Source organism: Haliotis rufescens, unplaced genomic scaffold, assembly GCF_023055435.1.
Source record: "Haliotis rufescens isolate VD_foot unplaced genomic scaffold, xgHalRufe1.0.p SCAF_3, whole genome shotgun sequence".
Lineage (NCBI taxonomy): Eukaryota > Metazoa > Mollusca > Gastropoda > Lepetellida > Haliotidae > Haliotis > Haliotis rufescens.
Window position 1 is genome coordinate 1,239,050 of NW_025964001.1, and position 27,931 is coordinate 1,266,980.

At 38.0% G+C, this 27,931-nt stretch overlaps 1 protein-coding gene across 4 annotated transcripts in view; it reads right to left on the reverse strand.

Moving 5' to 3' along the window:
* Window positions 1–5,613: 5,613 nt before the first annotated feature.
* The window catches only part of LOC124148468 (tryptophan 2,3-dioxygenase-like), a 35,268-nt gene continuing 12,950 nt past the window's right edge, over window positions 5,614–27,931 (reverse strand). The window contains exons 2-14 of one of the 4 annotated variants that reach the window (XM_048403536.1): window positions 11,442–11,501; window positions 10,893–10,968; window positions 10,612–10,679; window positions 10,333–10,398; window positions 10,148–10,209; window positions 8,857–8,932; window positions 8,526–8,645; window positions 8,167–8,232; window positions 7,971–8,013; window positions 7,548–7,685; window positions 7,047–7,146; window positions 6,475–6,593; window positions 5,614–6,392 (exon numbers count right to left, since the gene is read on the reverse strand). In XM_048403536.1, the coding sequence (XP_048259493.1) occupies window positions 6,497–6,593; window positions 7,047–7,146; window positions 7,548–7,685; window positions 7,971–8,013; window positions 8,167–8,232; window positions 8,526–8,645; window positions 8,857–8,932; window positions 10,148–10,209; window positions 10,333–10,398; window positions 10,612–10,679; window positions 10,893–10,968; window positions 11,442–11,483 (954 nt within the window). In that variant the 5' untranslated portion in view covers window positions 11,484–11,501 and the 3' untranslated portion in view covers window positions 5,614–6,392; window positions 6,475–6,496. Of the gene's footprint in view, window positions 6,594–7,046; window positions 7,147–7,547; window positions 7,686–7,970; window positions 8,014–8,166; window positions 8,233–8,525; window positions 8,646–8,856; window positions 8,933–10,147; window positions 10,210–10,332; window positions 10,399–10,611; window positions 10,680–10,892; window positions 10,969–11,441; window positions 11,502–12,988; window positions 13,000–17,132; window positions 17,154–27,931 lie in introns of those variants that run through there. The other 3 variants (XM_048403538.1, XM_048403537.1, XM_046519566.2) reach the window with 3 other exon arrangements.

Genomic DNA, 27,931 nt, shown 5'->3' on the forward strand with positions numbered 1-27,931 from the left:
GTCAAAATACTACCTGTTTTTCTCTACTGATCAGAGATATGGGGCTTTCACCCGTCTCAAGATGTTATTAATGTACATGGTAGATTCTGTAAGAATATTTTGCAACATGGGAGATTTGTCCCCAACATAGTTGCTCGTGGTGAGCTTGGACGTTATTCGCTAAAAGTCAATCAACATGTTCGTATTGTCAAATATTGGCTCCGACTTGTAACTCAAAAAACTAATATAATCCTTAGCCATGCTTATTCATATCAATACAATCTGGCAGAAATAAGGAATAAATTCCTGGGCACTAAAAGTAAAACAACTTTATTCATATGGTTTTGGCCATGTTTTGGATAGCCAATGAGTAAATCATATTGGTTTTATTGATAACTGTAAAATAGATGTATTGATAAAGATAACCAACAGGGGCCTAGCAGTTTAAGAACTTACTCAAAACTTTCTTTTTATTCTTGTATTAAGTAACATAATGTATTTGAAAATTATCTAGATTGTATTTCATATTATGACAGTTTGAGACGTAATGTTTCACCTTATTATTTTTACACAAATGTAACTTTTGATAAATTTGTAAAACTCTGTACATCTAAGACCCCATCCATAATTAATGCTTTAGCTAAATGCATATTTCTTGCTTTTAAAAAGCGTACTAACTTTGTCATTGGCGCTGAAATGGTCTTATTCTGATATAATGTATTGTATAATGTGGCGGTGGCCCCTTTACTGAAATATAGCTCTCCCTCCCAGTATAATCATGCCTAGCGTGTGAGTGTTAAGGTCGCAATAAATTAATAGTTAGAGTTTGATTGATTTTTTTTAAAAAACATGGGAGACGGTAAGCATTTTATTACATTTTATTTTTTCTTATCGAACTTTTGAAGGCATCTGTGTATAACTGTTGTCGAAAGGTGCGATTCACGTGCATCAGGCGTGTTCAGTAGGGCTATGTGTGTGGAGACCCGTGAAGATCCAGGGTAGAATAGGTCTTCAGCAACCCATGCTTTCCGTTAGAGGCGACTATGATTTTTCTTTTCAGTATCTGAGGCCTCGTGGCTCAGAGTGCAATACATTTATATGTAATATATCTGTGGATCTTACACAATTGATATGCAATTATTCCATGATATGTGACGTAATACATAATACATAATTATGTTTCTTTTTTGTGTTTTACACATTTCTCTTCAGTTGCAAAGCAAGACCTTTGATTGTTGAATGTATTCTAGGGGACATTAGTTCAATTAATGTTTTAAGAGAAGGAAGTTTATGGTAATATTGTGGAATGAATGTATTTCTATTTTTGCTTATTATATGAACATCGATGAACATCACTGGATTGTGTGGTCCAGACTCGATTATCTACAGAGCGCCGTCATATAGCTGGAATATTGCTGAGTTAAACAACAAAGAAACAAACAGACTATTATATGAACAGACTAGTACAAAATCTTACTCGTCCTCAACAACTGATTCATCACATAGTATAGCAGCAGCTGATCAACATTTGTTTTCGCATTTTTTTTACTATAATGCAGTATTAATATTTTCAAACTATGAGAAAGAGTGCGGAACTTTCTAATACAGCTAATACACAGATCAAGTCTTTATCTGAAACACCCGATGTGATATACATCTCTGGACCTAGTAATGACTTGTATGAATTAAAATGTGAGCTAGTAATCTTTTAGAACCATTTCTGTATCTCCATGTCTACACATCTCTGTTTAAACATAGTTATGAAACCATTCGTGTTTCCTCAACCCAGTGCAATCCAGACATAAGCAAAACCTGTTTGAAATAACAACATCCTGACATGTGAAACCCAGTTCAAAACCCCCATCGCATCGTGTGACTGTAACATATTATAACAGGCATAGGGGTAACGCTTCGGGTTCATACGAATAAGTCTACACCAAAATTTTAGACACCTGCTAAAATAATTTATACATAGATAATAACTACCAACTTCGCCCAAAACGGCACTTGAAGGTGCTTGTTTTCCCAGTTTCAAAAATCATTTAAAGAATTAACTAATTAACTCTTTCTATAGATACTCTGAATGTAAAGCCCAAATTTCACTACCATAACATAGAATGGGTGCAATTTTGGAATCAAACAAAGCAATAATTGTCGTCAAAGATATATCTGGATAAGTTTGCATAAGTTGAAATAACGGAAAACATGACTTTCTAGCTTGTAATGAAATAGTCTCAAAAGCTTTAGACCAGATTAACCTGGAAGAAAATATAATGCCCAGGTATTTATAATGTGAAGTTGCTGACATTTCCATAGATTTGTTAAACCATTTTTCCACTTTTTTTTTTTAGATAACATCATTTCTGAAAATTTTATTTTTCCATATTTACCTCCATTGCCAATTTTTTGCAAAATAATTCTAATATAACTATTTTTTGCTTTGCATTTCTATCACGGAGTCTGCAAGTAGGACAACTATGCTTGTCGTAAGGGCATCGGGTAACGGGATCGGGTGGTCAGTCTCGCTGACTTGGTTGATGCATATCATAGTTTCCCAATTGTGTGGATCGATGCTCATGATGTCAATCACTAGATTATTTACATCTGGTCCAGACTCGATTATTTACAGACCGCCGTCCGATAGCGGGAATATTGTTGAGTGCGGCGTAAAACAACAAACAAACACAACGTGTTTAGATTATTTCATCAAGTAAAGAAAGTAGGAACACACATATTAGCGATATTTCGATTTCTAGGAACTTGGAGGCAATAGAATAATGTAAGGCGGGATGTTTTGTTGTCAGGCGGGGGAGCGGATGAAAATCTATTAAATTCATTGTAGCCTGATGCTACAAATTGGTCTGAGACCTTTGCTCCAATGAATATGCTAGCCGTGTATAATACCATCTCATGGAGAAACTCACTGGCCTGTGATTATTTCTATAACTGACGGTTGTAAGGTGCAATACTGCCGATGCGGCTTTAAGAAATATTTACTCACTCACTGACGGTGATATATTTGTCCAGTTTCCGGACACTTTAAATTATCACTGTCATTGGACATTCATGCACACAATTTCTTTTGTAAAATTTTATTGAGTATGTTGAGTTTTGAATTTAAAGTACATAGGAAACTGTGACAACGGGAGAGGACTTGTATACGCTTCATATGTCTTCGTGGGAATTGCATAGCATTTTCAAGCTCAAGTCATAATTTTGCTAAATGCTACCAGGAGAGTGAAGATCATGAAAGAAGTATGACCACAGGGCCACAAACGTGCAAATGCGCCTTGGTCTTATGACATTACGCATGCGCACGGACAGCGAGAAAATGAAATGTCGCATTCTTGAGTTGTGGCTCAATTTTCGCGTTGTCGACTTTTGACAAAAAGTGCTATGTAATAAAAACTCAAGAATGCGAGTTCGCGAAAACGCGAGATTTTGGCCAAATCTCGCGTTTTCGCGATCTCGCATTTTCGCACTTTGGGCATATTTATCTCGTTTCCAAAGGTCGAGATCGCGAGAATGTCCCTTCCAGTATTCCACATTTAAACAATGTTTTTCTAATATTATTTTAGATATACATACATTTTGGTAGCTATAACTAATTTTATATGAAAGCTACAAACAAATCCATAATCATAAAAAGAAACGTCTTTTGAAAGCAGAGTTCATTGTACGATTCCGACGGTATCACAAGCATGTGTTTATAAATCACTGCCAAACAGTGATAACACGTGTTTTCTTATCCTGCCCCTAAGGTGGCACCCGTCACAAACACACGCAAAAGCAAGTCAATTGTTCACCTAAACGCTGGAACATGTAGAAAAAAGTAATTGCATCAGCCATCGTGTTTGATACTGTTCTCTACATGTCTACCACTGAAAGCAATACTGATGCCTTGAATGCTGTAACCCCGATCAAACAACCTTGGAGCGAGAGTCGTATAACCCTATTTGAAATCTTCGTGGAAAGAGCATGCTCGATTGTACCTATTAAAGCAAACTTAATGCGAAATGTAGACACCAAAGGTTGGAGCTGGTGAAATATTGCTTTACATTAAAAGGCATGTTGACTACCAGAAAGCTGAAGTCAACCTCTTGTCATACAGTCTCGCTGGTCTTCTTATCCTTATTTCTCATTCTATTACAGCGATACAGTTTAAACTTGTTAACTTTGAAATAATATTCACAATGGAGCTGTATTTTTCTTTATTGAAGCGTGCGTAAAATACCCTTTGGAAAACGGTAACGAAACACCCATCGTACCGGGAAAAAGAAGAAGCAAAAATAACTGGCATTTCGCTGTCATGTGAAACAAGCGCCCTAGAAACATGGATACCCATGGGCGGATACAGCTTTTTTGAAAAAAGGGGGTGCACAATTAAGATCTATTTATTGTCTTTGGCGGGAATTTATACAGAAATAAATATTTTTTTCGAAATAAAAATGGGGGTGCGGGGGTGCGTACCCCCCCTCTGTATCCGCCCATGATACCCCACCACAACACAAAATGTAATGGACAATTCTGAAACTAGACAATAGTAGGGGGTAAGTATTTCATTAGTATCATAGAAACGAGTGTGTCCTTTGTCATTTGTGTTGTGGTTGGTTACCTAACACCGATAGCAATACCGCTGGTGCAGTTAATCAGCGTTCACCAATAAGTGTGACGAGTATGACACACGAAATCGGCCATATCGGAAATCGGAAATCGATGCTCATAATGTCAATCACTTGAATGTCTGGAGTGACTCGATTATTTACAGACAGCCGTCATATAGTTGAAATATTGCTGAGTGCTGCGTAAAACACCAAACAAACAAACAAACAAACAAACAAACGTCGCTATATTAGTGCAATAATTTTGGACGCGTCGTTAAAGCCAATTTTACCTCACCACTTATACGTTTCTAAGTTACAACCTTCTAAAGTCTAAATAATCGAGTCTGGACCAGACAATCCAGTGAGCAATATCATGAGCATCGATCCACGCAATTGGGATCGATGACATGCATCAACCAAGTCAGCGAGCCTGACCACCCGATCCCGTTAGTCGCCTCTTACGACAAGCATAATCGCCTGTTACAGCAAGCATGGGTTGCTGAAGACCTATTCTACCCCAGATCTTCACGGGCCTGTTATTTATGGACACTCATATACTCTTTGAACAGATCTGAATGATAGGTCTGTTCATGGGGGAACATTGAATCTTTTCGACGCCCATAAAGGAAATGCAATTGATATTTTATCACATCCTTGCATGTTCAGATTATCAATACAAATTGTGTTCAAAGTAAAAACACAAGTCTTATTACCAGTACAGCCAGTTCACTCGCAAAAACACACTTGTGAATGCATATATAGTGTTTATAAACTTTTTTGTAAAAGGAAAATATAGTCAGCGTTAAAATGCCATTAATTCTTTTGCGAACATCCGCTGTCATCACCGATTTTCAGGGATCCATTCACATAGTTCTCACCGCCTTTTTGCTTATACGCCCAAGTGGCATAAGCATCTGATAATCGAGACTTGTTATACTCTGGTGTTGACATTATATATTATCGATTTTGATCTATAGGTGGGGGACGACAGGGCGCTGAAAACGCTTGCAAGAATGACACATCTCATTAATCTTAAATTACGATTTTTATTACAGATTAAAAGCTACAAGGCACCATGCAACAAAACCCACTTGAGTGTAGTTCATTTATATGTCGTCAGTACTTAAATTTGCAAAAATAATCAAAAGTAAAACCTGAGCCTGACTTGACTGTATCTCACTTACTGACGAACTATAACATCAGATTCACAGGTAAAAACAAGTGTACGTGTGTCATTCAGGCTCAAGTTTCAAATTATTATAAGTATCAGTTAATTATAATTCTTAAAATATGAAAATGAATACACAGGTGTCCTTGGTTTAATGAATATGACAATTGGACGACAATTTAAGCATTTGGTAATACTGAGGTGCAGGGTTCAAACCCAGCCAGTTACCTAAACTTTTGCAGCTTTTATTATAAATCTACATCCTGGCTCCTGATCACATGTTTAGATCAGGGTTCATGGGTTGTTATGGCAAATGTGAGTTTTGTTTCCCTACACTTATTATGGCTTTTTGTACAAATGATCTAAAACAGAACACATTTGATTTAAGTAATTTTTCTTTTTGCACTTTGGAATTTGAATACTTGTATAATTTGAACGGTGCAGGTTTGTGTTGTATACTTAGTAATTGTTTTGTTTCTCTTTGTGGTTTTTCTCAACCACCTCATCATTATTCAACTATACAGCGTATGTATTCTAATAACGCTACACCGTTACAAGGACACTTGGTTTTGTGCAAACGAAAAACGGGAATAAACGTTTGGTGAGAGTATGAGCAACAGCAAGCTTGATCCAGCTTTGTCCTTGTAAACTGGGTCAACAGCAAGCTTGATCCAGCTTTGTCCTTGTAAACTGGGTCAACAGCAAGCTTGATCCAGCTTTGTCCTTGTAAACTGGGTCAACAGCATCAACATCCTGTCGGATCTGTCATTTTGGGGATTTCCTCTCGGGGCCTCAAGTAAGTGGCCATGTTGAAGAGATCCCGAAACACTTTGTAATTATCACTGTAAAAACATAAATATGTAATGCTTTAGTGGCGAATTCATTCCAGTGTACTCACGCAAATGAGGTAACAGCAAAATGAATGATAAGATGGTGATGATGATGATGATGATGATGATGTTTGTTGTTTTACGCCGCACTCAGCAATATTCCAGCTATGGACGGCGGTCTGTAAATAATCGAATCTGGACCAGACACTCCAGTGATTGACATCATATGCATCGATCTACTCAATTGGGATACGATGACATGCATCAACCAAGTCAGCGAGCCTGACCACCCAATCCCGTTAGTCGCCTCTTACGACAAGCATAGCAAAACGAATGAAGGAGAGGACATGGTTATTTATTTTCATAATTCATTATAATAGAAACTTTAAATATGTGTTTCATGACTTCGTGGTCGTACTTTTATTCTTCGCTGCGATCATTAAACATAGAAGTATGTTTTCTTACTTGTAGGTTGCTCTCAAGTAGTCACAGCCGGAAGTGCCTTTTGTTCCGCCAGTACCCTGCTTCTGTCCAATCATCCTGTGTACCATGTGGATGTGGGTGCCTTAATATAAAGCAAGGAAATGGGAACAGGCAGAGGTGTCAGTTGATCTAGGTATTAATGTTTTTATCTAATCGGGGGGCACGGGTGGCCCAGTCGTCTAAGGCGCCGCGATTCGATGTGCAGAGATGCGTCCCTTGGGCACGCCAGAAACCTATGATTGTGGGTTCGAATCCCGGTTCGCCGCGATTATGTTTCTAGGTTTGTCAGCACCATACCCGTGCTCGTGGGTTTCACCGAAGTGGTAAACGTCTTAGACGTGCATCACTACGGGCTTTTCTCCTAAAAATAAGCTGACACGCCGCGATATAATTGTAATACTGTTAAAAGCGGCGTTAAACCCAACTCACTCACTCACTTTATCTTATCTTATGACATTCTTTAGTATATATGTTGGTACCTACTCCGCCATTTCATGAGGGCGACATCTATGTCCATCAGCAGTGTGATGATCTGGTAGGGCATCTGGAACTCAGGTTTGTCCTGGTGCAGCATGATCAGAAGGGCTCCTTTAAGCGACCGTTGACTCATTTGCCAGGAACCTGTCACAAAACACAGAAGGGTACCAGTTGTTCACAGATACACGTTAACGATCACAGATACCGTTATAATACCTGTATGGCGTCACAATCATGTTGCTGAATAAGTTGAAATAAGTTTTACGCCGCTTTAGCATTATTCCTGTAATATTGGGTTCACACATTGTACCCATGTGGGGAGTCGAACCTGAATCTTCGGCGTGACGAGTAAAAGCTTTAACCACAAGGCTACCCCACCGCCCCGTGTCAGTGAGGACAAAACATGGACATTAAACGAAGTACGTTTACCTGTCTTATACTTCGATTCATCGAGCAGAGGGTCCAGTTCCTCCTGTTGAAAGTGAAATAGAAAAGACAAAGCTTTAGTTTATGTTGGTAGAGAAACATAGGAGCGCTATAATGTTGACATATTGTTCTTATTCGAAAGATAAAAACACATATTTTCTTATTCCTAGAGAATATTTAGACCAACATCAATGTTTACCTTGTTTTGACGGTACTTGCCCCAAAACTTGCTGTCATCTATTCCCGGCGTAGAAGAAAGCCATATCTGCATCGTTAAAAGAATTGTTTTGTTTAAAACGTATTTTCCTCCTTTACATTCTTCATGGAACAGATACAAATAAAGTCATACATCAGAATAACATCGTCGGGAAAATAACATTATACTTATGTAAGTGTTTCACGCAATGTAGTGATCTGCACATAGCACATAGGCCTATTGCAAACTTCATTGGTTAAGCATTGTGTAATAGTTCATATTTTGACAAACCTTTTATATTTGATCTGTAAACAAAAGCCACAACTGTACTGCCCGCCCTGAAAAGAAAAAAATACCCTCACCCCAACAACATCTCGGAGAGTGCCTCCACCATCCTTGTCTGGGTATTCCAGGAGAATCTTCTTATCGTTAGGGTCCATCTTGTCTTGATAGTCTTGATCTTCGTATTTTTCGCGCTTATTCTAGAAACGCAGAAAATTTAAGAAGATATTTTGACAGGATTTAAATCGCCAAACGTAAACTGTATGACAGACGACATGGACGGATGTAGCTATGTATATGTTACACAAAAGGATTTAGATACATTATCGATGGTCACTGTAAAGTTTAGATTTAAAAGCATCATGATCAATCACAGATTTATGTTTGTAGATGATAACGGTTGTATCATACGTCTTTGATTCCAAGAAGCTTCTCGATCTTTCGAAACTGAAGACTCTGGAACCCAGACCCCCCGGTCAGCTCGTCCCTGGAACATAATCACAGCAATACAATAGCTCGTCTCTGGAACATAATCACAGCAATACAATTATAGCTCGTCCCTGGAACATAATCACAGCAATACAATAGCTCGTCTCTGGAACATAATCACAGCAATACAATAGCTCGTCCCTGGAACATAATCACAGCAATACAATAGCTCGTCCCTGGAACATAATCACAGCAATACAATAGCTCGTCCCTGGAACATAATCACAGCAATACAACAGCTCGTCCCTGGAACATAATCACAGCAATACAATAGCTCGTCCCTGGAACATAATCACAGCAATACAATAGCTCTTCTCTGGAACATAATCACAGCAATACAATAGCTCGTCCCTGGAATATAATCACAGCAATACAATAGCTCGTCCCTGGAACATAATCACCGCAATCCAATAGGTCGTCCCTGGAACATAATCACAGCAATACAATAGCTCGTTTCTGGATAAATCACAGCAATACAATTATAGCTCGTCCCTGGAACATAATCACAGCAATACAATAGCTCGTCCCTGGAACATAATCACAGCAATACAATAGCTTGTCCCTGGAACATAATCACAGCAATACAATAGCTCGTCCCTGGAACATAATCACAGCAATACAATAGCTCGTCCCTGGAACATAATCACAGCAATACAATAGCTCGTCCCTGGAACATAATCACAGCAATACAATAGGTCGTCCCTGGAACATAATCACAGCAATACAATAGCTCGTCCCTGGAACATAATCACCGCAATACAATAGGTCGTCCCTGGAACATAATCACAGCAATACAATAGCTCGTCTCTGGAACATAATCACAGCAATACAATTATAGCTCGTCCCTGGAACATAATCACAGCAATACAATAGCTCGTCCCTGGAACATAATCACAGCAATACAATAGCTCGTCCCTGGAACATAATCACAGCAATACAATAGCTCGTCCCTGGAACATAATCACAGCAATACAATAGCTCGTCCCTGGAACATAATCACAGCAATACAATAACTCGTCCCTGGAACATAATCACAGCAATATAATAGCTCGTCCCTGGAACATAATCACAGCAGTATAACAGACGTGTCAGTAATAACATACAAGAGTCGTGTAACTAAGTTACCTGTTCCCTGTTTACAAAAGAACTGTACACTCATAAAATGACATAAAATGGATGTAAGTGATATAAATGACAATACACGGCTGCCCACCTGAAGTCAACGAAATTCAGTGGCGGCATCGTCTCCAGGATATGGAACTGCTCGACAACCAGCTGAAATCATACGAGATAAATGATGAGGATATTGAACATATATTATCAGTATAAGCTCGTACTAGGTAATGTTAGTTTTAGAAATATCGATGTTCGCGTGAAAGGTTCAAACTGAAGCCTCACCTTCAACACCAGCACGACTCTCTGCAGGCGGTTGATTGCTTTGTGTAATGGGATGTTATCCCAGTCCTAAAACAAAGTGTCAGGTTCAGTCATAATGATGATAAAGTTGGGTCAGTTTGTAGTGCACCATAACAAATTCCACGTTCATATATCTGAACATGTATTGAAACAATAATGCCAAAGAGGATGAACATCAAAATTGTATTTCTGGGGTTATTAACACCAGGCGAAAAGTGTGCTTATAGATTGGTGGCTGATGACGGCAGAGCTACAGCGTACCTTGTCATAAAAGAGCATCCTGACAGAATCGACGTCATGAAGAACCTGCTTGAACCATAGCTCGAAGGCTGAAATGAAACATTGGTTACTTAAACCAATTTGCTATTGTAATGGAGAACTGACATGGAAACTTTAGACACATCACATAAATAAGCATAAAATACCACACAGGAGTATTTTTTAAAGATGGAATACAACATTGAACTTTAGTGTATGTAAATTTGTGTATAAAAAAATATACCTTGAGGAAAAGATATGACCGAACATGTAAACTTAAATACCTTGATGGACAATGATGAACAGGTGTTCATCATGAGCCTCTGATATCGGCTCCTGGCACTCCAGTAGGGGTGTGATCTGCCGTATGTAAACAACAAACATGTTAGCGATCAAGAAACGTCCATGTGTAGTGTTATGTACTCTAACACAGTGGAGTTTTGATCAGAATAGCACTTGAGGAATTATGACCATGCTTTATCCCCGCGGAATGTTATTCAACTAAAGTTTAAAATAGATAAGAGGTTCATTTCTTTAGACGAGTGCAAACCTGAAGTTGATTCCTTGTTAAGATAAATGTTTAAATACCATGCAAATCTAATTTCCACTGGGGGCGGTCGTGTAGCCTAGTGGTTAAAACGTTCGCTCGTCACGCCGAAGACCCTGGTTCGATTCCCGACATGGGTACAATGTGTGAAGCCCATTTCTGGTGTCCCCCGCCATGATATTGCTGGACTATTGCTAAAAGCGGCGTTAAACCATACTCACGCACTCACTAATATCTACTGATGCAATGCATGTATTAGCTATGTGAGAACATAGGATAAGGTCACCTTCAAGTAGGAGTCATATGTCAGCTTGGGTTTCTCCGCCATGGCCCTTTCAGTTCAAAACTGTAAGTTAAAGACAAAGACAAAAGAATAAAATAATATAATGTAGTCATTGTAAGAAGAGAAAATTCCCTAATTGCAAACAACTAATTTTTGTTGCTATGAGATTATTTTCTAAACAGTAAAGAAATTTGAAAAAAAATAAATTATTTGTTTAACTTTCGTGACTGAACTGTGGGCCAATCATTGTTACAGCCTGCATTAATATGGAAACTAAACTAACTATAGCGAGGACACCATGCACGGACTGCATCTTTTACATAACGAGCCAGGAAAATGTAATTCATATAGACGTTTACCAGATGTGTCCTGGGTGATCAATGAGGTGAGGTAAGGTGAGGTGAGGTGAGGTGAGGTGAGGTGAGGTGAGGTGAGGTGAAATGGGGTTTAACGTCGCGTCCAAGATTATTGCACGTATATAGCGTGTGTGTGTGTGTGTTTGTGTGAGTGAGTGAGTGAGTGAGTGAGTGAGTGAGTTTTTGGTATGACGCGGCCGGGGTTCAAATCCCGGACCTTCCGCTCTCCGGGTGGACGCTCTGGGTAGATCAATGAACGTCATTAGTATAACGATTCCTATATAGGTAGCATACGGCCAGTACAGGGCAGCGAGCCCTGATAAATCAAATGTAGTCAAATGCATTTGTCAAAGAAGAAGTCATGTGAATGTGGTGACAGAATAGCATGTCAACTGGACTTGGAGATAGTCAACAATATGTCAAGGCCGTAATGGCGGAGATCCAGAACGCCATACAACCTGTTGATCAACAACACAGCAGTCAACATGCTGAACAACACTCATCAGCTTCGGTCACAGAAAACAACAACACTCCGGTGACGCTTCATCCGAGACAAGCAAGAAAGGCGAAACAGCAGATCAGAAAATAGAGGTCGTGCGAGGTATGAGTGATTGCCTTAGATCAGAGAACACGTATATGAACTCTACTATCACCAAACGTATGGATAGTTTGGAGGATAGACTACAACGTTCACTCGCTGATCGTATTGCCGCACTAATTAACAGCAAGTGTAAGGAAGAAGATGACAATGTGAAAAAGGAATTTCAAGCAAATATTAGCCAGTTAGAAAGCAAATTAGCTAAGTTTGAAAAGTCTTATGCAGACTGCATAAAATCAAAAGCTGGGAACAATGATATTTCCTGTCGCCTTATTGTGCTAAAAAAATTGAAATTACATGAAAATGAGGCTACGGAAAAATTGATCCCTGACAATAAGGTGGTGTGAGTTTTTCGAGACGGTCTCAAAATGTCTGACATAAAAGTTGTCTTTGCTGAGAGGAAGAAGAGATCTGTACCCCAGTGTTGTGATCGCCACACTGGACACTGTGCAACGAATGGATAAAGTTTTAAAAGCCAAAGCTAAGCTCAAAGATGTAAACAAGTTGAAGAATGTTTATATCGAACCATGTAAATCCCAAACAGAAATTAAAACATAATGCTAAACGTGGTAAGGCAGGTGGCCTTAATGGTATACCTTTGTGAGGTTCTTAGAAATTCCGCCTGTGTTGATTTACTGTATAGAATCATCAAATATTGTGTTAATAACGGAGTAGTGCCCTCCAAGTGGAACGAAGGTATTGTTAACCCCATCCCTAAATCTGGCATGAGTGATCCCCGTAACCCACTTGAATATCGGGGCATAACCCTTATATCAATTCCAGGCAAGATTTTTGCAGATAAACTTAACACCCGTTTGTTTCATGAGCAATTGGCACAAGGGAAAATTCCAATATATACAAAATATACAATTTGTATATATGGTATATCCAAAAATATACAATTTTGTATATATGGATAGATTTTACCACTGCTTCACTCAGTTTCTTCTTACTGGATTCTCACAATATTTGGTTGATATTGAACATATTACTAATAATACCGGACAGTATTATTGCATCTGACAAATATACTTTTAAACTATGTTCATTATGACAACTATATTTGGAGTGTTATGAAATAATTGGCATTTATTAATGTTGACAGCATTTTACATAATAAAGAAATAGAAGATTTCAGCAGACTTTTGTAACAGTTAGATATATAATACGTCCGCCTACTGTTTACAAATAAGATGATCTATACATACAAGTACTTCAGAGTAGTTTTAAACAGTGACGGTAAAATAAAATAAATTTATCGTGAATAGCGGCAAATATGAATATATACAATGTAATATATATGTTTCTGTTATGTCATGTCATGGTATGTTGATTCTGAATCTAAAATATTGCTTGATATTGTTTGCCAAACAGTTGTATGCACTGTCCATCGTGATACTTCTACTTAAGTATATAAAAAAGGATGTTTGTTTAGACATGCGTTCATTGTAAACAAGGATTAGTGTGACAGGATAACTAAGTTTGTCATCTGGTATAATAGTTTATTATTTATAGAAGAATTGTGTCTTGAACGCAGCATGGCCACATATTTACACTATTCTTTCATGTCATGAGAAAATATATTTCTATATTTCTCGATTTTACACTTTTCCCTTTCCTCTGGACATATAATTATTATTTATTTGTTGTTGCTACTTTTTAATAATGATAAGGATGGTGTAAACGAGTGGATAAATAGAATTTAAAGTCATTAGGAGACGCTCTAGGAAATCTTGCAGGGAAAGCTGCATCTGCACTTCATGGTATATTAAGAAGTATTGTATCCTGGCTCTAGACTTTATTCGCTGAGACTGCTACTTAGATTAGTCAAAACTATGTATCCAAATCATGAATAAACCTGCCGCAATTCCACCTACTCTTAGTGTTGTTTATGATCGATATGTTGTTGATTTTGAGTAACAATATGTGGTGTTTGTTCAATTACTGAACTAGGTTGAGATGTTACTTCTGTGTTTGGCTGAATTACAGCAGATGGCTGTGGTTTGACTATTCCCGTGCTTCGGTGAGTTATTAAGACAGTGTTAATATCTGAATTGATACCTAGTGTTTGTTTATCAGTAGTAATTACAATTTTATTATTATAACCTACCACTTGAACAATCTTAAGTTCCATGTTACTCGGTGTCATATACAGACCTGTCCCAAAAACATAGTCTACTTTACCACCAGCATACTGTAGAGCATCTTGATATGGGTTGTTGGCCGAAGGTGGATCAACAGGTGACGAAATAGCATCCTCTACGTTTCAGCAAACTGCTTTTGTGCAACAAATGCTGCGAATCCACCAATGATGTTTGTACGTGTTTGCGCCTGAGCCCCAACAACAGCCCATACATACGTTCTGACTGAGTCATTAAGTCTTTCAATACCGGGGTGAGTAATAACTTCTGATTTATTTAAAATGAATTCCAAGCATTTTCAGCATCTTGTGGTTGCTCAACCTGTTGAACAGCGAATACAACTCCACCCTCAAAGTTCATATGATCATCTCTCCACTCGTTACTCGAGAGAGCAATGTCCTATCGATGCCAACCACCATTCAATAAACTATTGCTGACTTCTTGAACAGAGCGTGTGCCACTGTATGGGATACCAAGACCATGATTAACCTCATGCAGACGCCAATCTAAATGTGTTGAAATAGCAATTTCACCATACATATGTTCATATGTCCGCTGATTATATTGATTATTTGATGGATTCCATCCTGTGGTAATGGTTGACTTATATCTACAAGGATACGTCTAATCTGAGTATAATATAATAAGGTTTTTTAAACCGATTCAACATATTATTGATGTGAAATTCGTCATTATCAATAAATAGGACAAACTGAATAGGTTATTACAGACAGGTGTTCAAAAGTCCCAATGGTCATGGATACTCGTTATGTGTTTTATGTCATGTTCATGTCGTCATTTATGTCAATTAGGCAGGCACATTCTTGGTATTAATAATCGTGTATATGCTCAAACAGTTTTTGTTTTCACATTGTCAATTCAAATTGAAGGAACATTATCACGGCCCCAAACGCGAACGTTCACTTCTGCCTCAAGTCTGTAAACAGATTCTGGTTCCACTAGGCGGTTACTGTAAAATAACTTGGTTGTGTTATGTACTCCAAGTTGTGGGGAAAACTCATGAAACATATGGTGCATTGCCTAAAAGTCGGGCCGGGCCGGGACGGGCCAAAGTTTTATTGGCTAATTACTTCATTATCGGCCATCATACCTACATATAATTGATGCAAAATACACACATGACATTAATGAACAATCACCAACCAAACACGTGCACCATAATTAAGTAATTCGCAGTAAATCGCTTGAAAACCAGAAAGTGGAGCTGTGTGTGCGTCGCTGATCTAGGTAACATGGAAAAGAGCAATCGTTAAACGAAATATGATTTGACACGTATCAAATACTTCCAGCTATGGTGATACAAATTTCCATCTGTCGGCATAGCGTTTATATTTATAGGATAGTACTATATCTAAGTAAATACCACTTTATAATGTCACTATTCGTCGTATTTAAAGCAGCGGGTTGGTTAAAGTAGACCTCTTCTCCCTATACTCTCAACAGTCACACAAGTGTTCGGTCCGACTTGGCCCGGGCTGTCAAAATCAACTTTAAACTCACATATGTATCATCAAATTGATTCACATCTATAAACTAGTATAATATCTACCAAAATACCACTCTATAGTATCTCAGATTGCTGTACTTAAAGAAAACAAGGGGCTCCAAGTGAAGCCCTTTTCCCTCTACATTCTCAACATAGTCTCTATCAGAAGTGTTTGGCTTGGGTTGGGTCCCACCTGGCCCGGGCTTTCAAAATCAACTGTAAACACACAGATGTATCTTCAAATGTGTTTACATCTATAGATTAGTGTTATATCTACCTATACACCACTTTATAATGTCACGGTAATGCCCGGGCGGTCAAAATCTACTTTAAACACACAGTAGATTTTGACCGCCCGGGCCAAGTCGGACCCAACACAAGCCAAACACTTCTGATAGAGACCATCTCGGCTTGGACACTCGCCCTGGGCAGACTTGTCCTTCCCAGCTCTCACAACTCATCAGCAACTATGAGAGACTTCGCTAAGTCTCTGCCGAGGGAGCTTGTCTCCATCCTGGAGCCCTTGCTGGCTTACCGGGTTGGGGACTACTCCCTCAGGACTTCCTACAAGTCAAACACCTCGACCCTCTCCATCTCCCTTGACTTAGGTCAAAGGAAGAGGCCTCTGGTCAAAGCTGCGGCCAAGACCAAGCCTAAGGAGTAACCAACCCTGGCCCCTACCCGGGCTGCGCCACGCCCGGTACAGAAGGCCAAGCCACCAAATTTAAAGAAGGCTCCACTAGTCTCCGTCATGGAGATCGAGGAGAGCCTTCCCACTACCCCTGCGCCCCCAGCAGCAGCATTGGAACTCGCTCCCCTCGAATCCAGAGGGGAGGAGCCTTTTCGCACGCCCGAGGGGACAGGACAGGGGAGAAAGAAGAGAAAGAGGAGAAGCATCTTTTCCCCGGACGCTTCCCCCCTCCCAACCCCAACAGCCAGCAAGTCCATCGAGTGTCAAACCGCCGATACACCAGACCCTGCACTCAACGACAGCCACACCCAGACCGCCGCTCCACCAGTCCCCTCCCTCCGTGACAGCCACACCAAGACCAAGCCGGTCAAGGTGCCAAAGGAGAAGCGACTCCTGCTCACCCGGAAATCGGCGGAGGTCATGGACCGCTACAAGGACCAGCCCTCCCCGGCTCCTGGTAAAGAGTGATGTCAATTTCTCGCAGCACTTCGTCGCCGCCATGGCCGCTCGCCTCGTCGACGGACTCTTCCAAGGCGTCAGCCGGGAAGAAGAAGAAGAAGAAGAAGAATTTTTATTGTACTGAACACCCTCGTAGGGCAGGGTACAGACTATCTACATATGAACATGTATATAATTATAGAAGAAGAGTTCAACCTGGCTTGGAAACTCCTCGGGGGCCAGACGGAGAAAAGCTTCAAGTCGCCACTCACGCTCGCCAGCCGACGCCGTGCCTTCCCACGCTTGACCCCCTCCCTCCCCACCCATGCCCAAACTTTCCATATTATTGAATTTTCTTTTATCACCCCCTCCCACCCAGCCAAAACCCCAACACCCCTAGCTTTATTAGATGAGACTGTAAAATTTATATATTTATTGGGTTGCACTTCTTTATTTATTTAATACGCTTCCCCCCCCCCCCCCCCCCCCCCCAATAGTATAAGTGCTTCCCCGTGTGCGAGATACGCTAAATGTAATTTATTACATTCGGAAAGCGCACGTTAAATCTCCGATCATACGATACGATACGAACGTTCTTATCAAAGAAAACACACAGTCAAGACATTGACTTTTTGACGAGGACTCGCGGCATGTAGTCATAATTATCAGTTTATTACATTGTTGAAGATGCATTTTGATTCAAACTCAATTATATGAGCAAAACTACATGTTTGCGGACATTTGAGATCTGCCTAGATATGCACGTTTCGTTTTATTATTCTGCAATCCATTTTTAGTATTACCCGCTGGCCCGGCCCGGCCCGACTTTTCTTGGCCCGACTTTTAGGCAAACATATGGCTTGAAAGCTTGCTGATCCTTTGTTTCTCGTTGTAGTAATGACTATGTTTCACTGATTGTGGTCAAATGGTAACAGCAGCCTCTGTCCCGCTCAGAGACAAACATCAACACATGGAGGTCAGGAAGTTATGTAACCGTCAAGGCAATGAGAGACATGTGGTGGAAGGAATAGCCTTGCTGTGGACTAACTGACCTCATGATCAGTCTGACCAGAATTATTGGAGCGCCATTTTATCTCATTTTGCTGTTAACATTCTGTTTAAATATGTTTATCCTATGAAGTAGGACGACTACGTCACTATAATTTACGGGTAAATTCGGGTAATCGGGCCACAATAGATAGATCACATGTGTTAACAATGAAGACCATACACAAGGAGACAGTTCTTGGCTAAAGAATAACACCCGCTGTCCCTGTAAAGACCTTGACGTGCAACTTGTGTGCAGATGTTTCTACCACTACATATTCGTGTAACACGCATTTAAGAAACAAAATCATATCTGGAAGATTATTTCGGTATGAACTGCATGTCACCATGATACATGTCAACTTATGAAAAATCGTCAAATTATATGTGTGCATAAAGTTAAACTGAAGCAATTTGAAATAATACCACAGATATTGTTTAGATTTTAAGTCTATGTTGTAGTTATGAATGTAGGACACTGAAATATAAATAATCAGTCAGGCGTTGTGAAGGGTAAAATAATTTGGAACAAGAGGTATTTTACTGGATTTTGTTTCCAAGATAATTAATACACATCACAGATATTGTCATAAGGACAAAAAAACACCATTTTAGCCAAATATAGGAAGAGTAATCCATGTCAGCATCTGTGCTATCGGTGTTTATGTAAGTTGTTACAGTGGATTTGTATCACAGCATGAACTCGACAGATTATTATTATATCACAGTGTTTTTTTAGAGTTATTCAATCTCGTGTTCCTTTTTAAAACTTACAAGGTTCTTGTAAACTCACACGCACAAACAAACACACATACACGCGCGCACATACACACCAAAATTTGAACATAGCACAACACCATTGGCAGATCCCGATTGCAATTTTAACTATATCCATATATTAAGTGAGCACAGGTCGTTCACCCGAAATTCCCATAGACGACTACAATCACATTGCAGAGAAGTGTTAGGTTGCTAAAGTTTGATATAATTCCTTTTATATTGATGCATATTCGTACCAGATAGACATGTATTTTATCCGTAGAAAGGCGGTCAAGCCTACCGTACAATTCACAGTTACAATTATCTTTTAAACTACCTCAGAACATAATGAAATGTTTCATCCTTTATCCTTTCAAAATTGAGGAGCCCCCATGACGTAAATATTTTTAAAATAGTTCTCTTGTCTCTGTCCAATAATTAAATTGTCTTATTCATCATTTCTTAAATTGAGACAATGTTATCACAAGCCCATCTGCTTACTGGGATAGATTACAGCCTCGGATGAAACAAACCAAGACCGGTATTTTCAAAATTGTAGTTCTTAGTTTGTATGGCCTCAAAGCAGTGGCATGGGGGAAATTCGAAGCCCGTAATAAATGAACATGATATATCAATAATACGTGTCTTGGAGTCAGATATGGATCTATGACAACGTGTTATTGTATTATCGTATGGTAATATAATGTATTATTCTTTTCATATCGAAACCAGAATGACTTTGTTGCTATATTAGTATCAAAATAATTTAGATAGTAGTATCAAAAATAATTTAAATGTAATGAAGACTTATTTAATCACAAATCTCCTTGTGTTTATAAATATAAGATAACTAACATAGGAAATCCTAAACGCGTCATATATACATTAAATAATGTCACCAATTGTAAAATCATGATTAAAGTAAGCATCAGTTCTAAAAATTTGAAATAATATACATTCGAGCATAAAAAGTTTAGTATCTTCAAGTGGGTCTCCACATGGACAAGACGGATCGGGGAAGATTTGCCATTAGTATCGCCGTACCTTATTTCACAATTGCAAGTTGTCTGTTAAGATACTTAAATTATATGAACTATATGATCGTTTATGATACTGTGTCATAGACTACATGTACATGAACACACAACAAATGTTAAGTAATTATGTGAAGGTGATTTCATAAACATAATTTTATCCACAGCTTATTCTGTTCAGTTAGTTTAATTCCAACGGAAATGTTCATGCATCAATGTTTTATGAAGTTATGTACAAACGTAGATTTGTACCCTTGGTAAATGCATATAGCTGTACATCTTCCGTATTTGCAAACAGACAAAACGATTACTTGTTACACTGAAGCAGATGACATCTTTACTACCTTTGCGTTACAAAAGAAACTGAGCATATTCTATCCCAGTAGATGGAGAAGAGGATAATCCCATTGTTGTTTGGTCAGTTAACTGTTACATGAGAATCATTTGCCAGACATTCTCATTCACAACAAACCAAACACGAATTTAAATATTATATTTACTAAATAATGCAGCCATTATAAACGATAAATACGTCAATTAGAAGTGAGGCGCTCTAACAGAACAGAACTTTGGTTAATGAGGACAGGAGTCAACAATCTACGTCTTGTTTTATTAGATGTAGAACACAAAAACACAAATATTGGTATTCGTCACCGATGTCTTTTAAACCACATAAAGTGCATATTATTTTATTATGTAGGATACATTGCCACCAGCCTACTCTAATTGGCATATAAAAGTCAGCCAAGCATCATCTACGTAGATTATAGTGTCATCGATCGCGACGTCAATGTTACTTTCATCTAGGTTGATGATAAATTTTCTTAGACCGTGGCTCTGATACGCTTCCTCAAGGTAGCAAACATGTATGAGATAAATATATCAAATCAGTACCTTGCATACTTGATATGCGTGTTTTAGTGCTGACATTGATTTAATTTTGTTGATATGACTCATGTCATTTGAATTGTTAGTGCTGTAAATAAACATATGAGTAACACTTTGTGGTGTTCTTTCCTTACTCCTTACTGGGTGACAAATAGGTCAAGAAAGGGTTGAGTCCATTTGAACCGTAGGTAACAGGCATGGTATTAGTAATGAATCAACCATTACTAAAAGTGTCTAACAAGTGGGATAGAAGTTAGATCAACAGTTGAAGTCAAGTTTTTGCGCATAGCAAAGGGTAGTTTTCGATCGAACTGCCACCAAAACTACATCATAGAATTCTAAGTCGACAGTCTTGATGTTTTCGTTTGCTGGTTATCTTTTGCAGGTCAAGAGCAAAGTTAATCGCATTACTTTCGTGACGCATTTTAGGCCTGTCATACAGTGCCTGAAACAAATATATCCAATACAGCAGATGCAAGTCAATCATATTTGGCAAGACTAGATAACTGCAGTTATATATTTTATTAATATATTCAAACAATTGTTTTTATTTTTGTAAAATATGTTCATTTCAGAAACTAGATGTGAGTCTAGCCAGCGGTCTAAACTCGCATTAATTTGGTTACACGTTTCATGATTAACAGTATTCGTGAAGAATATGTAACTATTAGCCACAATTAGAGCCTTTGGTAGGAGTAGAGGAAATGTAAGCATAGACTTGCTAAGTATTTTATGATATTCATGCTAGCTCAAAAGAAACTTTGATTTATGTTTGTAGTACACCCCAAAAAGAGGGATTACACAAGTGATATATTAAGATGACATACAACTTATATATACTTACGTGTATAAACTACTATCAAACAGTGAGGATAACAGGTGTTTGCATAGAGGTGAGCGTATCCTGCACCACCGGTGGAACAAACACATGCAAAGGCAAGTTGGTTGTTAAACACGAAAAACACGGAAACGTAAGGCACAAGTCAAAACAGAGAATTTCATCGGACATAACTCCATTTGCTACTTCTGTGGTAGTCACCAATCAACCCATTTATACTTCCAAAAATAACTTTAACCCTTTTAAAGCTTTTGAGAAATCCAAAAGTATGGGTATGGTCTGACAAAGCAAGAAGCACAAATGGGGCATGTTTCGGCCAATGATTAGAGTATTCTTGCAAGTCTAACCGTCCAACAGGAGTTATTTCTGCGACATGCTATTTCAAAACCCAAAATTCAGAGTGATATTTATGAAAGGAAAAATTAAAATAATACAAATATAAATTCCTTCCAGGTGAAGGCTATCACTAGATATCACTAGATTTTAGTCAATGACACATCTCTTGGGGTAGAAGTTCATTCTATGGTATTTCTGGAAAGGAAAGTTAACTTAAAAGTTGTAATATACGTGAAAGGCTTAATGTTGCTGATTAAGCGCAAAGATATAAACTCTAACTGACTGCTCAGTAACATTCATGTAATATTAGTAATATTCAAATAAGTGTACTTGTTCTAGGTGTGTGTGACGCGGATACATATATATACGCGTATAGAAGAAACGTCAACAAACTTGTAACTATGTATAAAATAATAAATAAGCAATGTCCTTCATATGTAACTGATCTTATACCACCAGCTGTGTCACAGAAGGTCAATTATAATCTCAGAAACCGCCATGATTTTGTACTTCCATTTGCATGGACATCTACGTTTAAAAGGTCTTATATTATAGATACATTAGGCCAATGGAATAATCTATCATCAGGAATCAGGGATAGTCCGTCAATATCTTATTTTAAAGCTGTCGCATCTGAGCAGCCTACATCACCACCTATGCACTATAATTGCGGTGAGAGATCTACAAACATATTGCACACTAGATTGAGACACAATTGTAGCACACTAAATTCCAACCTGTTTCGTGTTAATTCATCTGATACTATTTCCTGTAAATGCGGAGCTCCTTGTGAAACCTCATTCAATTTCTTCTTCGAATGTACCTTATATGATGATATTAGGGAGATATTACTGACAGCTATCGATAATCTTGGAGGACAAAAAACTCTACATAGTATTCTTTTTGGTGATCTAAACTTAGATGTTTTCCTGAATACAAAAATATTCTTGTCTGTACACAAAGTTATAGAAACGACTAACAGATTCAGTAGCTAGCATATTATTGTTTCCAAACTGTTAATCATTAATATTGTTAAATCTATATACAACACTAACATGTATAATATTAGCATATGTATGAGATGCACACTGTCTTCACTTTCCAGCACAATGTACATATCCTTCATATGAGCACTGTATATATATTGCGCACTATGTTTCCACAATGTGATGCTTCAACTGTAAATTGTTCATTTTCATTATGCAATAGTATGTATAACTGTATATAGGGAGAAGGCGGTAATAAGTGCTGCACTTGTGCCCAATCCCTTTGTCTTTTTGGACAATACAATATGTTTAATAATAATAATAATAATAAGCAACCAATGTATTATGATCAGGGTCCATTGGTATCCCTTCAGCAAGTGCGAATCAGGTCGTAACACATCTGTTTTGTCATGTATCACGCGCTATACAGTCGAACCTCGCTTATCCGGACAATTGCTTTTTCTAAAATGTTGTCCGGATAAACGAGTTTCTGGATATCTGAATACCTTGTAAACTCACCAGAAGTCCTTCCCCTACCTCAATTCTTCCGAGGCATATGTGAAATGAATGTCAAAAATATGATTTATGAAGGATCGACCAATTACTAATAAAATACATTGTGCTGTACAGACCTACGCAGCATGCTTTGACAGCGCAACGCATTATTGAAACGGCTGAAGAAATGCATATGTAGCCTAGTTTAGACTATGCACTTGTTTTGTGTACAGATACGACGGCGATGTTAGGGCAACCTGAGACACATGTGGTATACAAGTGAGACGTTAATAAAATCTTCTTCTTCTTCACATGAGCATTAATAGCCATGTTTACCTGTACTACTTGACTGCCAAGGTTGAACTCATTCATGTGTGAAAAGCATATGTAGCCTAGTTTAGACTATGCACTTGTTTTGTGTACGGATACGACGGCGTCTCTCTCTACCCTCTACTTCCTTAATCACAATTTAAATCCTAAATAGACTTTTGGGCCTAACACTGTGGCAATTTTAGACCCTCTGTTTCTGTATTTACTTGAGATCATTTCCCCTAATGTTTACATCATCTCATAAGACTAAGTCATCAATGATGTCAAAGCTGTCTGACATGTTTCTTATGAACAGTTTATGAAGCTAAACAATGTCCAAGTGACTTAAGCACAAAAATACGCGCTATCCATTTGATCGACGTTTGTATGTGATTTTTGGGGAGAGGAGGTGCTAACTACTACTTAAAAACAGAGATCATATTAGATTACTAATGAGATGGTGATAAGGCTTAGGTAATGAAACAATCTGAACTCACAGTCTTGAATTATTACACAATACACTGCCTTGGACCCCAGCTTCAATGGCTACAGTGTGCAAAGATTGTTTGTGAATGAGATAAGCTATATTGTTAGATTTAGTTCTCAGGATATTAGTTCTTGAAATGCATGACGTAGCAGTCCCCTCATGTACTCAATATATGCTATTTCAGTATCCAAGTAACTTCAGGAGACATTTCCCAGACAGTGGAAAATATTCATCCTTATTCCAACACAATATTTACAAGCAAATGAGGAAAAGAGACAAACGATTTCTGTGATGAGTGAAGCATTGTATGTGTGCGTGTGTGTGCGTGTCTATGTGTGTGTGTGTGTGTGTGTGTGTGTGTGTGTGTGTGTGTGTGTGTGTGTGTATATATATATATATATATATTTATTTATTGCCACTTCCACGCTATATATTGTATATAACGTGGAAGTGGCAATAAGTATGGCACTTGTGCCCCATCCCTTTGTCTCCTTGGACAATAAAATATATTTGGAACAAATAAAAAAAACCACACACATCATACCATATTACATGTCTCTTATTCCTGTGTGTAGTATATTAGATACATTGCAAAAAACAGAACAAGTATGTGTGTAGACTTTATGGTCAAATGCACAGAGCGGATTAACAGTCGGGGGTGATTGCATTGCATTCTTTATTATAATCACTTGAAAGTGTTGAAATCGATTTGTGCTGAGCTCAGATTGGTTTGTACGGATGCCGCAAAGTGATTTGTAACATGCTCTCGTGCGCATAGCAGATTAGCCAACTGAGTGGATTGCACAGAAGATGAAAGTTATATCATTATTACTTAAAAGTGTTGAATTTGGTTTTACGGTTTAATTGTACGGTATAAAATTTTTATAATGTGAAATCTCCGCGGAAAACCACGTTTTTTAAAACAGTAGTCCTCGGGGAAAAAAACCCATCCTACGCGTATAAATATAATCAAAGATTTAAAAGTACTCCGAAAAACCGTCGCAGATTGTCCTGTTTTTTATAAGAGCTGTCAGCACCAAACATGCCTTTATTATTATTCATAACACAATACTATTATTGTCTGATCTTAAGTTTCCGGACATCATACGTTTTCTATCACGAATACTTGCACTATAACGAGGGGTGTGGCATCAAACAGAAATTTTAAATACTCCGATCATGACTTGTTGTTATGATAACGTTGTCTAGATCTTTTATAAATGAATGAGATGTTTTACAGTTGTTCATGTGAAAAAAACTAGGAATGTTTATTCAGCATCCGAAAACTCATAACACGGGGATGTGTGTTGTATTAATGTCTTATGTTTTACAAAAGGTAAGTAAGTACAAGTTAAGCTTTTCTCAATGTGCTTTAACATGGGAAAGGGTCAGACATTGCACGTTTGTAGCAGTATTGATCGCAGACCTGGCGGGTGCGCTGAAGCTATTCCCAATTTTTTAGTACTGATTTAACTTCGAATTTTTACTGCATCCGCCATCTTTGTTTATTTGACTTTACTTTTGCCACTGACTTATTACATTTTTGTATGAATATTGTCCAAACGGACCGAAATTGCTAAAAATGCAAGGTTTAAAATATTTCGGGGGGCTCAGTCAACAAACTACGACTGTAAATGTATTGTACAACCGATGCAAGAAAATAACAAAAGATGTTATACATCCAAATTATGAACTGGAATATGAATACTAATACCTGTACTTTTTAGAACAAGAAATTTACACATTGACGTATTCAGATTTAATTGATATTTTGCTTTACTTATATAAATGCGAATTGTATTTATTGTGTTTCTTCATCTAAAATTCCACAAGGCACAAAACTTACTTACATTTAAAACAAATAATACTCTGGTTATTGCGCAAAGAAGAATCCAGTACCAATGAAAGTACCAAAGCAATCATATAACATATCGCAACTCATGGTTGTTAACAATCAGGCCGTGAACATAATGACGGTATTATTGGGCACATCGTAGTATTTGAGGTTAAAAAATTATAACTTCATATTTATACTGATACAGAACGAACTCTTGTACAGTAATTGAGTTCATGCTTTCATTGGCAGCTTCAAGATATATATTGTGTATGATTAAAATAGATGAGAGAACAACAGTATAGCTAAATGATCCCCCGTGCCGTACCATTTCTAGGAAACGAGTGAACAGTTTGGTATCAACTGTTTGGTTTCGCAAGGTTCGTAAAACATGGTATTACACATAGGCTCCTTTCGTATTTTATTAATCGCCTCTTTTATGCAATCCCAATTATCGAAAACGAACGGAGAATTCCATGCTTGTTTTTCTGCAACACAATAGATTATCCATCATTATGCCTTTAATAAGAAAGTGAGAAAGATTACTAAACATTAAATGATACATAACGGGCCGTGCCTGCATTATACATACATACATACATTCATTCATACATACATACATACATACATACATACATACATACATACATACATACATACATACATACATACATACATACATACATACATACATACATACATACATACATACATACATACATACATACATACATACATACATACATACATACATACATACATACATTCATTGGTCTGTATAATTTAGCACGCGCATGGTTGGGTTCAAACCAAATTAGTATACAAAAATTTATGGAAGAAGAAGAAAATTATTTTATTTTCGTGTCACACACTGTACAGCAGTGACAATAAAGAAATATCACAGTACATACATATACATAAAAATGAGTTATCACCAGTTATCACCAGTTATCAGAACATTCTGATACTAAGATACATGGAACTAGGTTGGTTGAGACGAAAGACACAGTTGTCTTCGCTCATACATGTGGTGAAGAAGCGCGGCTAGGGGTCTGACCACCTTATTGTTCCGCATAAAGAACACGGTCTGATCGGCAGCGGACATCTGTATAAAGTTTGGAGTTGATTGAGAAGCTAAATTCCATAAATCATAGCGTAAATCTGTATAGAGAGAACATTCAGCAAAAAAGTGTATTTCATCCTAAACAGCATTGCAATTACAGAATTTACACATACGTTCAATAAGCGGTGTTTTCGGGCGGGTGAATCTTCCCAATTCTATTTCTAATGGCAGTGAGCCGCAGCGAAACTTACTTAATATACTGCGCTAAACATCTGTTCATCAATAAACTGACATAGGGTTCTACTGATAAAGAATCTTTAAATAATCTGTATGTACGTAACTTATTACCATTTACCTGGCCCGTATCGTTCCAGAGTCCATGTAACCAATCAGAATGGTCTAAGGATAACAGACATACTTTAGACAAGTTAAACTCTTCAGTAGAAATATTATTTAGATCATAAATTGGTAAATGTAAACTGACAAAGTAGCTGAAAACTGTATTATTCCAGGATCTACGAAATTTTACTGACCATCTGCAAATAATACTCAGCATTCGGGATTGATCTGCAGCATGCAAACTGCGCCAGAACCGAAGAATTTCAATTTTTTGTTTTGTAAATGAGGATGTCCAGCCCATTTCACCACGGACAGCCAAATTTGGAGTCTTTCTACCGACTGCTAAG